Raw genomic sequence first — 14,050 nt, forward strand, 5'->3', positions numbered from 1 at the left:
CACCCATAAACGCTGCAACAACATCAGCCACTTACACAGGTTATGCCATAGCTCTACAAAGACACAGCGCTGAAGCCTGACTCAGCCGTGAGCTGGATGGGGAATACCAGTTAATAATACTGACAGGAAATAGGACCGAGATATTTAGATCAAATAAATTTGCTCATATTTTAGTGACTCCCACAAGATCCTGACAGATCCTGACAGATCCTGCACATGTACTCAAAGGTTTGGTATTAACGGGGATGTGAGTCAAAGAGTTTTTGGGGGGTTTTTGGTGAGAAATCAGAGACCGGCGTGGTGCTAACTACACTCACGGAGCAAAGATTGGTAGGGATGTCTCCTACTTGCTAATCATGCCCCGTGATTATAGGGACATAATGGATGCTGCTTGATATTGGTGGGGACGTGTCTCTACTGTCTCTACCTAATTCTACGCCCCTAATTCCAGCCAGGCTGGCCCCATACAGCACAGAGCAAACAGGAAACATGTTCAGCTTCAGACTGAATCAGAATTATTCAGGCTGGCAGATACTGGGTGTACTGGCAGCCAATACTGGTTATGCTGGTTATAGTGGGAATGCTGTGCTGCTTTGTTCATTCCACTCTCCCAACAGGAATTTGCTGTCATATATGAGTCCTTATATTGATGCTGGGATTGTTATTCCTTATACTGACACCATGATTGTTTCTCTCTCACTGATAAATTCAAAAACTCTATAAAGAAGTAGTTGGAAATGTGCACAAGAGGAATCTGAACGGGCCAATCAGAATTGTTGCGAGCTGCATCGAGCTGACGTGTGGTTACGTTTCTCAGGAGGTGCATGTCAAGTTACACCAAAAAAAAAAAAATCCATAGATTACTGTGTTGAATTCAGAGGGGTTTCTGGTTATGGCCTGAGCACCCAAAGAAGCATAATTCCTAATGTAACATCATTTTAATAATTTTTTTTTTTTTTTTTTAGTTTTTGTCAATTACACTGTTTTTGTGATCATTTGGAGCCAAAATTGAAATCAAAATTTGATTTTCCACAGCCCTAATTTCTTGCTACTCTGAGATTAAAATGAAATCACTTTACAGTGAGAAGGTTCATGATCACAAACAGCAGAAAATAAAATTTAATTTAGAAACACAGTCTCTGCTGAACCAGTTTAACCTTAACACTGACACAGACTCACATTCCTCTTTTCCACCCACACAGAGCTGCTGCAGAGCCAGGTCTAACTTTTGGAAACGCTCTCACACCCACAGAGTGAAACTGCTGATTATGAAGCATCACTATAAGATTTAGAGGAACCTACACTGTCATGAAGCTGTACAGTCTGCTGTACAGCAGCCTGGCAGTGGCTGTTGGGAACTTTTAGATTTTTAACTTGTTAAATTTTATGTTTGGATTTTTATTTTTTTAAAGCCTTTACTTTTAACTTATTGCTTGTGTGGAATAAAACTTCAGCAAGTACATTTTCACCTACTGAAAGGAATAGATGGAGTACACCAACCTCACTTTTTTTTTAATCTGTCAGTGGATCATTGTCCTCCTGATGATCAGCAGAGTGTTTGAGGCTCTCAGAGCTCCTTCACATCAACAGTAAGTATTTAAAATGACCTCTTTCAGCCTTTTAGCTGATCTGACTGAAGTCTGTGAGCTTCAGTGGATTAACAGATTGTTCATGTTAATGAAGCAGGATTAAAGCTTCACTTTACTGCTTCCTGGTTACAGCCTCCCTGGTTCTCCATGAAGAACAAAGATCTGCTCTCTGTGGCTCCAACACAACTTAAAGAGAATCAAAGGAGGTCAAAGTTCTCCAGCATAGCTGTGGTTTGATGGAGGCTGCAGCTAAATGCTGCCTCCTCCATAGTACAATCTACATTTTTATACAGGGAAATCATTTTGAAGACCTTTGATGATGATGATGCTCTTTAGTATGTAGCTGATGATTTAGCTTTAAATTCTCCTCTTTAGTTATGACGCACTTTTTTTTTGACCCACCTACGTCACTCTAACGCGACTTCGTTTCAGAGCGGCTGAATCGTAAATGTGGAGTCTGAACGAGTGTCTCAAAGTCAGATCTGTGCTCACAGACAGACTTTCAGCATCATTTAAACCTTAAATTTAATCTCTTGTAGTCAGGTTTTAAAGTCAGGTTCAGGTATTCAGAGACCATCGTCCTCACACAGTTACAACAATCCACGTGTTGTTCAGGAACACGGAAATGGCTGCTGGATCTGAGTCGCTCTGCTCGACTTTGCTGTTTGTCGGCCTCTTTGTGTTTGTGTCTGCAGGTGAGATTCACTCTGTGAGGTGGAGGAAAAGTTTCAGTCTGCTCTGCATATTAATATTTAATCAAGAATTATTTACATAATGGTTCAGTTTGTGTGTGAAGGAGACACAAAGCTGACAAAGAAGTGTGTGTGTGTGTGTGTGTGTGTGTGTGTGTGTGGGTGGTGCTCACTGTGCTGAGAATGAACTGAAACAGATTGTTAAAAGCGGGTGCTGCTATTAGAACTGGCCGTCATTCCACACACCCCCCCCCCCGGTTACCCCCACAGCACCCAGGGGCTCCGTCAAAATATTTTTGATACTTTAATCCCTGATTAGTGACTAATATAAACCTGCAGTATAAACGTTTTTAGGAGAATGCTTGTAAATCCAAAGCATTACAACATCACACTCATGCAGCCCCCAGTTTTTCAACAAAAACACTGATAACACAGCAGCAGCAGCAGTTCGACCTGCAGTCTGTTTGCACGGGCAGGCGGAGCCTTTACTGAAAGGTGAGCTCAGAAGGAGCGAATGTAAACGGTTTTCTAGTGTACAAAGCAGCAGCTTTTTTCCCCCCCTGTAACCTCCATTTAACCTTTACTGGGAAACAGCTGGAGGTCCTTCATCAACCACCTGATCAGTAAGTGAAGAAAAGAGAACTTTGTAGCTGCTCCATCCACCCTGTTTGTGTCACACAGGGAAAAACTGCAGTATGGAAGTTAAAATATGCAGAAGTTAAAATATGCAGATGAACTGTTGATAAGACAAACGTTTTAATAGTTCATCTGCATATTTTAACTTTCGTACTGCAGTTTTGCCATGCACAGTTATATACAGTACAATGCACAGTGAAATGTATTTTGTACCTGCAGCCGAAAATGAATAGTAAAAATATGCTTTCTGTAGGCCTGTGAAAATCAAGCAGGAACAGGACCAGGAGATCGCACGCTGTAAACAAAGCTGGCCCTGCCTGGTGTTCAATTGCAAATTGCTCTGAAATAATACTACAGTGCAGCGATCTAACCAGAGAAAGAATCAGGTGCCGTTTACACGAAGCCGTTTTCACTGGAAACGGTGTCGTTTTGATGCGTTTCAGCCTTTCGTTTACACGATGGCGTTTCAGAAACGATCCGCGTTTACACGAGGACATGTGAAACGATGAAAACGATGTAGTTCCCATGCCAGGCCACAAGTTGGCGTTGGTTTTCTCTTTGCAGTTTGTTTACGCAAGACGCGCATGCGTGGAGTGACACAGTAGGTAGTGCGGCAAATTGTTCATTACTTACAAAACGGCCAATGTGAGAGGTTTTGTGTGGACAGATGATGAGGTTGGATCGCTGCTGCACACAACGCTGAATTACAAAACGGTAAAAACACAGGAAAAGCATAATAAGCACTCGTGAATCCGCGAGTACTGTTTATCAGTTTGCGCGTGCGCGAAAAACTGGCCGTCGCAACCATAGTGCGCATGTGCGAGTCGAGCGTTTTCAAATCACCCCGGTTTCAAGTGTTTACACGAAAACGCAAGCCGGTGCGTTTCTGAAACGCTCCACTCTGGACCCCGTTTCTGAAACACATCGTTTTCACTCTGTTGTCGTGTAAACAGAAGGGCGAAACGCATCAAAACGACACCGTTGTCGTGTAAACGCAAGGCCGAAATGCATCAAAACGACACCGTTTCAAAATGAAAACGGTCTCGTGTAAACGGCACCTCAGAGTCTGGTATTGACGATGGGTCACAGTGTGAGGGGTGTGTGTCCACCTGCTAATTGCAGTGATAGTGAAGATGGCAAACCGGAGCAATGATCAGCCCAGCTCAACCTGAATTCAGCATGGCACAGCACAGGGCTGGAAGCACGTGACCAGTTGTACTTTGACCTTTAACCTCTCTGCTTTGTATTGTTCCCTCTTTCAGACCAGGAAACCATCACAGCTGAGTCTGGACAGAACGTCACTCTGACATGTCGAGCTCCAAATCACAGCATCGACATTGTAGAGTGGAGCAGAGCTGACCTGAAGTCACAGCATGTCTTTGTATGCTGGGATGGTCAGGTTCTTCCAGAAGAGCAGCATCCATCCTTTAAGAACCGAGTGGATCTGCAGGACAGACAGATGAAGGATGGAGACGTGTCTGTGAGTCTGAAGAATGTGACGTTTAGTGACACTGGGACATACGAGTGTCGTGTCCAGAGAGAGGATGACAGTGTGGAGCTCATCATCACCATCACCCTGAGTGTTGCTCCTCCTCCAGGTGAGTGAGCAGAGTTCAGTGTGTCTGTGATCAGAGGTGAAGCTGCTTCCTGGTTGTTGATGTTTGTTTCTAAAGATGTTGTTGATGAGACTTTGTAGAAAGCAGCTGGTCTGAGTGATGTGATCAGAGTGCAGTAGATAATGTCTGACAGCAGTTTGAAGAGGAAATGGATTCTGTTCTGTTCTTCACTCATCACCTACCTGACAGCTGACACCTCACACCTGTTTCTACCTGCAGGTCCAACAGGAGGAACCACAGAGGATGGAGGATCTGTTGGACTGATCATTGGTCTGTCAGTTGCTGCTGTGCTTCTTGTTGCTGCTGTTGGTTTTGTGATCTACAGGAAACATGAAGGACAGCAGAGTCAGGGTTCATATCATCCTCCTGCTGAACAGCACAGTGTCTGAAATGCTTCTACAGCTGAAAATGAAACATTTTGAAAAATGTCTCATCAGTCTTGTTACGTCCTCCAATAACGCTCTATGGTTGCAATGTTGAATTTGATTATTTTTTAATGAGCGCCTTTTTTAGAGGGTTAAAAAGATCTTGTTTTAGTCACTCATTTCTTCCAGGACAGCATTGTTGATGTGGCAGATGTGCTTCTTGACACAACCACCAAAACAGCTCAAACCAGAGACGCTGTGCCTGACAGTCAGGGTGAAATATGACCGAATATCTTTCCCTTCTTTACTTCTTTTGCAGGATATCATTAAGGTCCAGTTTAGCCTCCATTTTAGTGAATTTGTTTGAGATTCCCTTTTCAAAGCCACTTTAATGTTGGAAGTAAATGTTTGAAGGTTTTTAAAGAAGCTGTCACTCAACACCAGAGGTGGCAAAAGTACTGACATTCTGTACTTAAGTAGAAGTACAAGTACTTGTGTTAAAAAATACTTTGGTAAAAGTCGAAGTACTGGTTCAACTTCTTTACTTAAGTCAAAGTAAAAAAGTACAGGCTCCAAAATGTACTCAAAGTAAGAAAATAAAAGTAGTTCTTTGGAGGACGTTTCTACCAACTATTTTTCTGTAATGCTAACTGAACCTCATTATATATTATTGCAATCATATAAAATAATACATGAGAATACAAATGTTATTCCAATCTAAATTGGAATAACATTTGTATTTGTGTCCTACATAACAGCTTGAATCTGTTATGTAGGACACAAACAGTGAACGTGAATTTAACCACAGCTTATTCTCTGTGTCCTCCATAGTAGAGGGTGACTGTGCCTCCACCTAAACACCAACATGAGGATACTCAGGGGTTACAGTGGGATTCAGAAGGTGGAGGAACCCTAAGATCAGCTGTAGTGGCTCTGCATGGGGAGAAGAATCACAGCTTTCTATTGTAGCTGCAGTAAATGATGTTGGTGTGCAGGCTGTGATCAGCTGACCTGCTGCTGCTGCTCTGAGGTTTACTGCTCTGTGGGGATGAAGTGAACTCACAAAGATGTAACCCAGTATTTCACAGCTCTCTGAGCTGATCTCCATCCCCTACACTGACAGCATACAGGCTGTAGAAATGCTGGATTCAGTGAATGAATCTCAGCATCAGCAGCTTTGATTCAGACTCATCTCTGCTGCACTGATGTAACCTGTAACTCTGACCATGAACACAGCCTCTGTGCACCAACACAGAGCTTTACTGTAAATACAGTACAACAAGCTAACCTCTTTATTACGTACTAAACTGCAGTATTTTCATATAATCTTTGAATTACACAAAGTCAGCATACTTCAGTTTGTTTTGCAGTCCTTACCTTTAAATCTAACCTCTCTTCTTCCTCTCCTGTCCTCTTTCTTACATCTTTCTCCATCTCTGAGTGAACTTCTCTCTCTTTCTTTGCTCTCCCGGTAATACACTGCCTCAAGTGAGCCGTCAATTCTGAGCTGCGGTCAAGCCAGCCGCAGATCAGCCACCGCTTAAATTTTCTTGCACTTCTACCCTAAGGTTTATGGTAATGCTCGTCCTTCGTTGCTGATTTCTGTACAGCGGAACAAAAATAACCTGTAGTTGCTTTTGATTTATATTTGTGTTCTCGTTCCGTAAAACACTATGACATATAAAAATAACATTTATTAAATTATGGATTTTAAGACAAAGTTGTGGTGTGTGTGTGTTGTTTTTGCGAAATTAAGAGAAGTACAGCCCCAGAAGTCCTATTTTTTTTCCTCAATAAAATCAGAAGAAATAAACCCAGGGTCAAGTTATAAAACAGTACAATTGTAATTATAAATTGACAATTCTGAGCCTATTTAATGAACTCAGTCCAGTGTGGTTATATTTTTTATAAGGCCATTAAAGCTTGTCATTGATAGCTGACATAAATATTTTATGTAGATTCAGCTTCTGCCTTATCCACTCTACGTGGCAGTGAAATTTCATCTAAAGCTAGTTAAGGACTCCACTTAAATTACAGAACAAATCTGCACAAAATTCACCAAGGTTTGTTCAATTTGGAAAATATCAAATTAAAAAATTCATAAAAAATCAGCATAGGAAGTTGACTTGGAAATCTCAACAGATTATCACTCTGGCTGACCCCCTCTGCACGTGGACCCAGTTTCATCACAAATAACTGCAGGAATCCACAGAAATCCAGCAACAAATCCATTCATATTCACCCAGGTCCATTCAATATGGAAAATATTTTAAAATAAAAAAATTCATAAAAAAGCAGCATAGGAAGTTGCATAATGGAAACAGCAGCTGGGTGAACAGATGGCCGACTTCCTGGAAAAAATGAAATATTTTTGGAGTACAGACGGATAATGGTGTTTGTGCTTGTGTGTGCACATGTATATTGTTTCCTGCCTGATAAATGTCAGACAGTGAAAGACAGTTTGTTCCTGTCATTGAGCTGAACAGACAGAATCAATAAAGGTGGAAACCAGCCTGAGAGCCGAGGAGGTGGGAGAGAAGTTAATCCAGTACCTCAGAGCTCTGAAACAGGCTCTGACTGATTTGGAAATCAAATGTGGATGCAAAGTTTCACCTCTTATGGTCTGTGTGCACTCTCCTTTCTGAGCTTCTGTTTCAGGATTCTGTCTGTGTATGTGTATATATATATATATATAAAACTTATAATAACTTGAAGTGTCTTTTCTCATCAATAATCTGTCTGATAGTGAATGTGAGCTGTCCTGCTCGATGGCTAGAGGATCAAACATCCATCGATCATCTTCCTAATTAATCCTCAGGACACTTTTGAAAGGAAACTTAGTGAGAGAGGCCTGACTGTGTGTTCACTGTTCATGAGAAACATTTCAGTGTGAATCATTTCCTTCTCTGATGAGTCATTTTTCTATTAAACTAAAAAAATATGTCTGAGAACATGTTTGTACTCTAAGTTTGTACTCTGTATTCAGCTATTCGAGCCTCTCAGTGTTTGGTTGCAGGCACCTTCTCACGGTGTCCTGGGATCTCTGCCTGCTGACCTTTGACCTGGTCTATCATCCATACGCCAGTCAGGCCCAAATCTTTTCAAATACCCTCAACAACTGCAACTTTATGGGAGTCAGAGAAAGAGACTATATGTCCGCCAACTAATGTCAGCAGAGAGACTCATTTCCTCATCATCCGCTGAGTAACCACTGAACCACAAACTCCCACAAACCTTTGTTTAAGTTTAAGTTTTCTCCGAAACATGTGTCACATTTACTCAATTATTACTTAGTTATTACTGATGAAATAGCTAAGCTTGTTGATGAGACTTTGGAGGAAGTGAGAACATAAGGAAACACAGTTTTGTTGGTCTGCCGCTTCTTGTCTTTGCAGTTCTTCTTGATTTTTTGATATACAGGCAACATAAAAGAAAAAAAACTGAGTCAGGACTCATGTAAACAGTGTATCAGACTACATTTTTTAAATCTTTAATGTCTGTCTGTTCACAGAAGAGAACAACTCCCACATAGTTTGTCTTCTCCTTTGTAAAGTCATCATGTGATCACAGTTAAAACATCTGAAGTGGGCAAAAAGCCTGGAGATTTCTCAGCCTGACTGGAATGAGTTACAGCTGGATGTCATGTGATCCTCTGTGAAACCTGTCAGCAGATCCTGACTCTGTAACTTCATAAGATGGTTTCAGACTTCAAATGTGGAGGCAAAGTCAGTCTTATTCATTCCTCATTCACCCAAACACTTTCTATGCCTTCTGCCTAACATTCACACACATTCACTCTGAACACATCAGAGCTACTTGGGGTTCAGTATCTTGTCCAAGGATACTTTGGCATGCAGACTGGAACAACCAGGAATTCAACGACAAGCTTTCCAGTTAGTGAATGACCCGCTCTACCTCCTGGGCCCTGCAACCGGCCTGACTTGTAGGCCCTGTTGAGTGGGCTGCCCCCACTAACCAGAGAGGAGCCCACAGTGAGCTAGGTGTGGGGCCCTACCAGGGTAGCACCCAGGCCCCACAATGTGGTGCCCACACGTACACTACATTTCATACCAGTACCAGGGCCCACAGGGGGCTGCCACCTGGACCCCACAGTGCAGGGCCGGTACATGGCCCATGTAACATTACCCTACCAATTAGTGTGAACCAGAATGTTGCTAAAAAGCTACTTTTAGCCACTCACATGGTTGATTTGACAGATTTTTTCCACCTGACACAACCCCTGTGGGGCCCTTCTTTAGTTTTTCCCTTTTGGGCCATGAAGACCCCGACGAGGGTTTTTGTGGGTGCATGTGAGCACACATGAGAGAGTTGTATCTGATACAGGCATTGTGAGGGTCCTTCAGCCCATATTAGCTCATTATGTAAAAGTAAGCAGACAGCATGGTTTATGGTTTGAAGCTTCCCCTTCTCACGCACCACTGACTTTACTCAAGAAGCTGGTTTTGAATCACCATGAAGAAAACTCTAGATTTTTTTGTTTCTTTGTTTGTTTGTTTGTTTTTAAAAAAACTCTAGTTTATAGGAACAGGTGCTGTTTAGGCTGACTCACATGCAGCGTAATAAACAGCACCTTTATCTTTGACTTTCAGGAAAGGCTCTAGTGTCATATTTTTCCTGTATTGTTGGAGTCAAGTATACAACGAAAAGTACGTTGTATACTTGGTTGTAGTGGTTGTTGGTTCTGAGGTTTTTGCCCTGTTTTTAATCCTTTTTGGAACATATTTTTTATCTCTTCATCATGCGCTCAAGTTTTTTAGACGTTTTTAAGCTTTAAATGATAAATTATTAAAAGTAACAGACGTCGCAGACGTCAGTCTTTTCACCACAATGTGTTGGAAATGCTTCAGATTCCCTCAAATGGCCTTTTGGTGGATGGATTGTCACTACAGCCCCTCTAATCAGTCTGTGTCTTGGTCCTGGGTCCTGTTGTTGGATCTTTGGTTCATTCCAACAAATGATCTGAATACAAAGGAAACAGCTGGAGCTTTGGGGCCTTCTGAGTTAAACACTATGGGACTGCTCTGATAAAAGGGAGCATGGGTGAAGGCCTGTGGTTTTAGCCATCACCTAAGAGTTGGCAGGGTCTTTCCTCATGGCTGTTGTTGAGAGTGTGCGCCTGCAGACGGACAGCAAGTGATCGAAAGCTTTCTATTAATTTCTTCATTGTTTACAGTGTCAGTGATCTGTTACTTTGTTGCAACATGTTTGTCACTGTTATTAGAATGATGAGTTATTACCAAGTAAATCCTGTTCATACGACACAGTTTATAACTACTTTGTGAGTTATTGTGCACAGAGAAGAATAAAAACTGAGCAGGTAACCTGCACTCTACTCTCATTGATTAAAGTCTTGTAGTGAATGCATTTGGTATGATGGTCAAACACTTTAACACCGCTCCTAATTTAGACCCGACCTGCCAAATATGGTAACATCCTGGTTTTCTATTGGGTACTGCCCTTTCAGGGGGACAATGATTGGGATAAGGCACAGTGTGGGGCCCAGGTGTGTGTGTGTGTGTGTGTGTGTGTGTGTGTGTGCACCCACAGATAACAATGTGCATGAAATGCAGTGTGGTAGGCTAGTATGCAGAGTCATGTGCTTTGTATATGTGATGACTGAATCAGAATGCAGTAACTGTTTGCAGTAATGGCCAAGCGCCTCAGGTTCTACAGGTTATCTCCTGAATGTGCACAAGCGAGATGCCAAAATTCCCATCTTGGAAAAACACCGGAGTCCTCATCTGACAGGAAATGACCTCATGGTGGCAGCTGAACCATCCAACCTGGACAGAGATTAACGCTGGGAAAGCACCTTCATCTCTGTTTTCATCGCACAGATCAACAGTTTTAAAAGTAACCCTTTCTTTCCAAAACAGCCTCGTTTTAACCCTCAGTGGATTCCACCTTTTGAGTTGTTGTTCGTGTCTGTGACTTTTTCTCTCTGTGGGTAAGAAAAACCAAAATCTCTGTGGCTGTCAAGTTTCCTGTGAAAATGCATCACCGTGTTTGTGTCACAGTGGTTTCTTCAGTGTCGAGGAAAAAGTCTGTGAGTGTGAAATAAACCTCAAAGCTTCAGTGTCACCTTTTTCTCACCAACTCTGTGGAAACACTTTGATTCATGACAGCTAAACATTTCACATCCCAGTTTCTGGATATTCTTTAAGCCTTTAACTGCACTTTTTCCTCGGGAGCTGTTCATTCAGAGACTACACGAACCGAGACCCTCGGTCGAAGGGTCTGATGTAGGCACGGAGAATCTCCACTTTAGCCTCACTGAGGAGAAGCTTTAAGGTCATGTTTGTAAATGAGAAATGGTTCTCAAACATTTTACCCACAACATAAAGGTTAAAAGAAAGCTGTGGGTCAGAGACAGTGAGGCTCGGAAATCTGAACACAAACGCACCACTGCTTGAACTGAGCAGGTGTGATAGATGGAGGGCAGGTGTGGTCTGCGGTTCTGACCCAAGCAAGTATTATCCAGCTGTTACGCACCCCTGCATTTCAATCCAATCTCCAGTTTTCTGCACGTTGCTGCAGCAGTGACCAATGAAGCATCACATCTGCATTCTTTTTAACGACCAGTAGAGGGCGACTCCTGGTTGTGAAAAGATGAAGTGTGTGGGAAAGAACTAATTTTGATAAATGTGAATCTGCGCTCATTGTAGAAAAGAGCTGTTATTCAAACTGAGGTGAGAGAGGAGCAGCAGTTTTGAGACCACATCGAAGCAGAAACGTGCTGGATGCTCCATCCTCGTCTGTCTGAGGGGCTGAACAGCCTTTAAGAGTCACAGATACTTCAGTGTTTGATCCTCACTGGAACATGATTAACTCTTGCTGAATGTTTCATTTTCTCTTCTATAAGTCAACAAATCCCTGATGTACAGGCTGAGATTTTCTTTATTTGATAGCCTCTGTCTCTCTGCAGAGTACACGTGAAGAATCAACCTGTAAACTGGACACAAGCTTCTGGATTTTCAGTGTAAAACAGGAAAAAGGAAATAGTGCTTTTTTTTGTTTGTTTGTTTTTTAATCAATAAAGCAAAGTAAATGGGCCTGAAACCATCCTGTAACTGCATTAATGAATAGTCTGTAAAATGTTGCATCCTGGACCACTAACTGCTGATGGAGATCAGTTTTCTGTGACACACAGCTGGATGAGAATCAGGTTCTAAAACCAAAATGATTTGAGTCAGCTACTGTTAAATAAATCAGTTTATTTTGGTGACACTTAACATTTCTACTCCTCTGCACAGGTGAGAGAGCTGAGAGAGCCTTCATCTGTGCCTGCTTTACTCTGTGCTTTCAGAGAACTCCTGGTTCTTTAGAGCAGCAGGTTCCCTGGAAACTTTATGGGTCGATTGTGATCATGAAAAACATATTTATTGATACCTGATTTTAAAAAGCTGTCAGCAAGTGTTTGTTATGACCAAACCACTCAGTCCATCAATTAATAATATTCCAGGTTTAATGTTATGCTGCTTAAATCTGCACTTACATAAACTTCATCACACACAAAACAGAAACAATGAATCAGTTTTTACTCCAACAAAGGTTGTAAAATAAACCAGATTCTTAATTAACAAACTAATAAAGTTAAAGATGAGACCTGCTCCTCACAGTCACTGCATCCCAGCAGGTGATCAGAGCTCTGTGCTCCTATTGGTCGACCTTTTAGAACTGTACAGGTGGGGTGTGGTGACATCATCAGACAGTTCCTCTTGAAAACAACAGAAGTGTGTCAGAAAGGAGCTGTCCCTGTGAGGCAGAGGGGAGGGAAGGGAGAAGATTGGAGGAAGAAAAAGACAAAGGTATGTTTCCATGAGCAGTTACAATAGTTTAGTTTGTAACCAGCTCCAAACACACTTAGCTATCGCTAGCTGGCTAAGTATGGTATTTATCATGTCGCTGTGTCTGTCAAAAACAACCTGTCAGCCTGTGTCACCTTCCTTACTCTGTTACTAGTTAAGATACTTTTTGCTTGGATCTTATCATCATGGTCATGGGCTTATGACCCAGCGTTTATAATTTTAGGACTTTCCTTTTTCAATTTTTATTGTTAATGTTACTGTTTGATTCCTAGTTTACTGTGTTGTTGCAGCTTTTAATTTTTGTCTTTTTCTGCTAATTCCTGGTTGGTTTCATTGTTTCTATCCTCAGACTTCTTAGTTTTCTGAGATCTGTTCTTGGCTGTTGTTCACTTTCTATTTAATCCTGTTTCAGTTCTCTGGGTTCCCCTGTTCCCGGTTCTGTTTGGTGTTTCATTGTTTCTGGGTTTTTTTCTCCTGTTAAGTGGATTTTAGTCCTGGTCTCTGTTCCTTGTGCACATTTTTTTCTCCTGAGTCCTGTGTTTGGGTCCTTATCCTGCCTGAATCATGACTCTTATGTGTCAGGGTTGTTCAGTATTTACAAGGTTCAGTGGACGGGACATGCTAGCTTTGCATATCTTGGTTTTATTCATGCATGTTCAGACAGAACTGCATCTGTGAGCTGTGGCGGTTTATCCTGGTTCAATCACTGTTCCTGTGGTGACAGCGTTTTGTTGTTTTCACACTGTGGTCAGGTTGCATGGATAGACTAGTGGACCTCACTTTTATGTCCCATTTGTGCTCTTGGAGTGTCACCATGCCATTTTGTGGTATAGTAGCGTAATAACATTTACAGTACTGGGCCCAATTGTTGACCACTTGTGTTTAATATTATTCTATTGATGCTCGGCATTTCTGTATGCTGCATAATTATTATTTATATATTACAAATGGCATATTTACTAGTCTTTAATTAGCTGCATTTGCACGGTTAACGACAAATATACATCTTTTGGATGAAAAGAGCATGCCCAACATGCCCAAAAGCAGGTCAAACACCCTAAATTACATACTTCCTAAAAAGTCTACGCCCTCTAGATCGGATATGGAATAAATTCAACTATGTCACGGACATAGTTTTGCAATGTGTATCATATTGAAATACATTGTTTTTCAATGGGCTGAGACTGAAACAGCGATGCATCCGAAAAAATTAATATTCAGCTTCAACCTTTCAGCATTAATAACAGTTAGGCTCAGGAGACAATGAAGTGGTATGAGGGGGGCCCCCAAATCAAATTTCGCTTAGGGCCCCTTCAAGGCTCG

At 41.8% G+C, this 14,050-nt stretch overlaps 1 protein-coding gene across 1 annotated transcript; it reads left to right on the top strand.

The window, feature by feature from the left end:
• Positions 1-1,990: 1,990 nt before the first annotated feature.
• LOC115776510 (coxsackievirus and adenovirus receptor-like) lies at positions 1,991-5,461 on the top strand. The gene is made up of 3 exons (XM_030724231.1): positions 1,991-2,284; positions 4,180-4,515; positions 4,753-5,461. Exons 1-3 carry the CDS (start codon positions 2,215-2,217, stop codon positions 4,920-4,922), a joined length of 576 nt encoding a protein of 191 aa, XP_030580091.1. The 5' UTR covers positions 1,991-2,214; the 3' UTR covers positions 4,923-5,461.
• The last annotated feature ends 8,589 nt before the right edge of the window (positions 5,462-14,050 follow it).

This window comes from Archocentrus centrarchus, unplaced genomic scaffold (genome assembly GCF_007364275.1).
Source record: "Archocentrus centrarchus isolate MPI-CPG fArcCen1 unplaced genomic scaffold, fArcCen1 scaffold_33_ctg1, whole genome shotgun sequence".
Lineage (NCBI taxonomy): Eukaryota > Metazoa > Chordata > Actinopteri > Cichliformes > Cichlidae > Archocentrus > Archocentrus centrarchus.

Coding starts and splice junctions, on each gene's coding strand:
- LOC115776510 (XM_030724231.1), top strand. CDS start 2,215: ATGGCTGCTGGATCTGAGTCGCTCTGCTCGACTTTGCTGTTTGTCGGC. Junction 2,285..4,179: donor CTTTGTGTTTGTGTCTGCAG/GTGAGATTCACT, acceptor TCCCTCTTTCAG/ACCAGGAAACCATCACAGCT. Junction 4,516..4,752: donor GAGTGTTGCTCCTCCTCCAG/GTGAGTGAGCAG, acceptor TTCTACCTGCAG/GTCCAACAGGAGGAACCACA.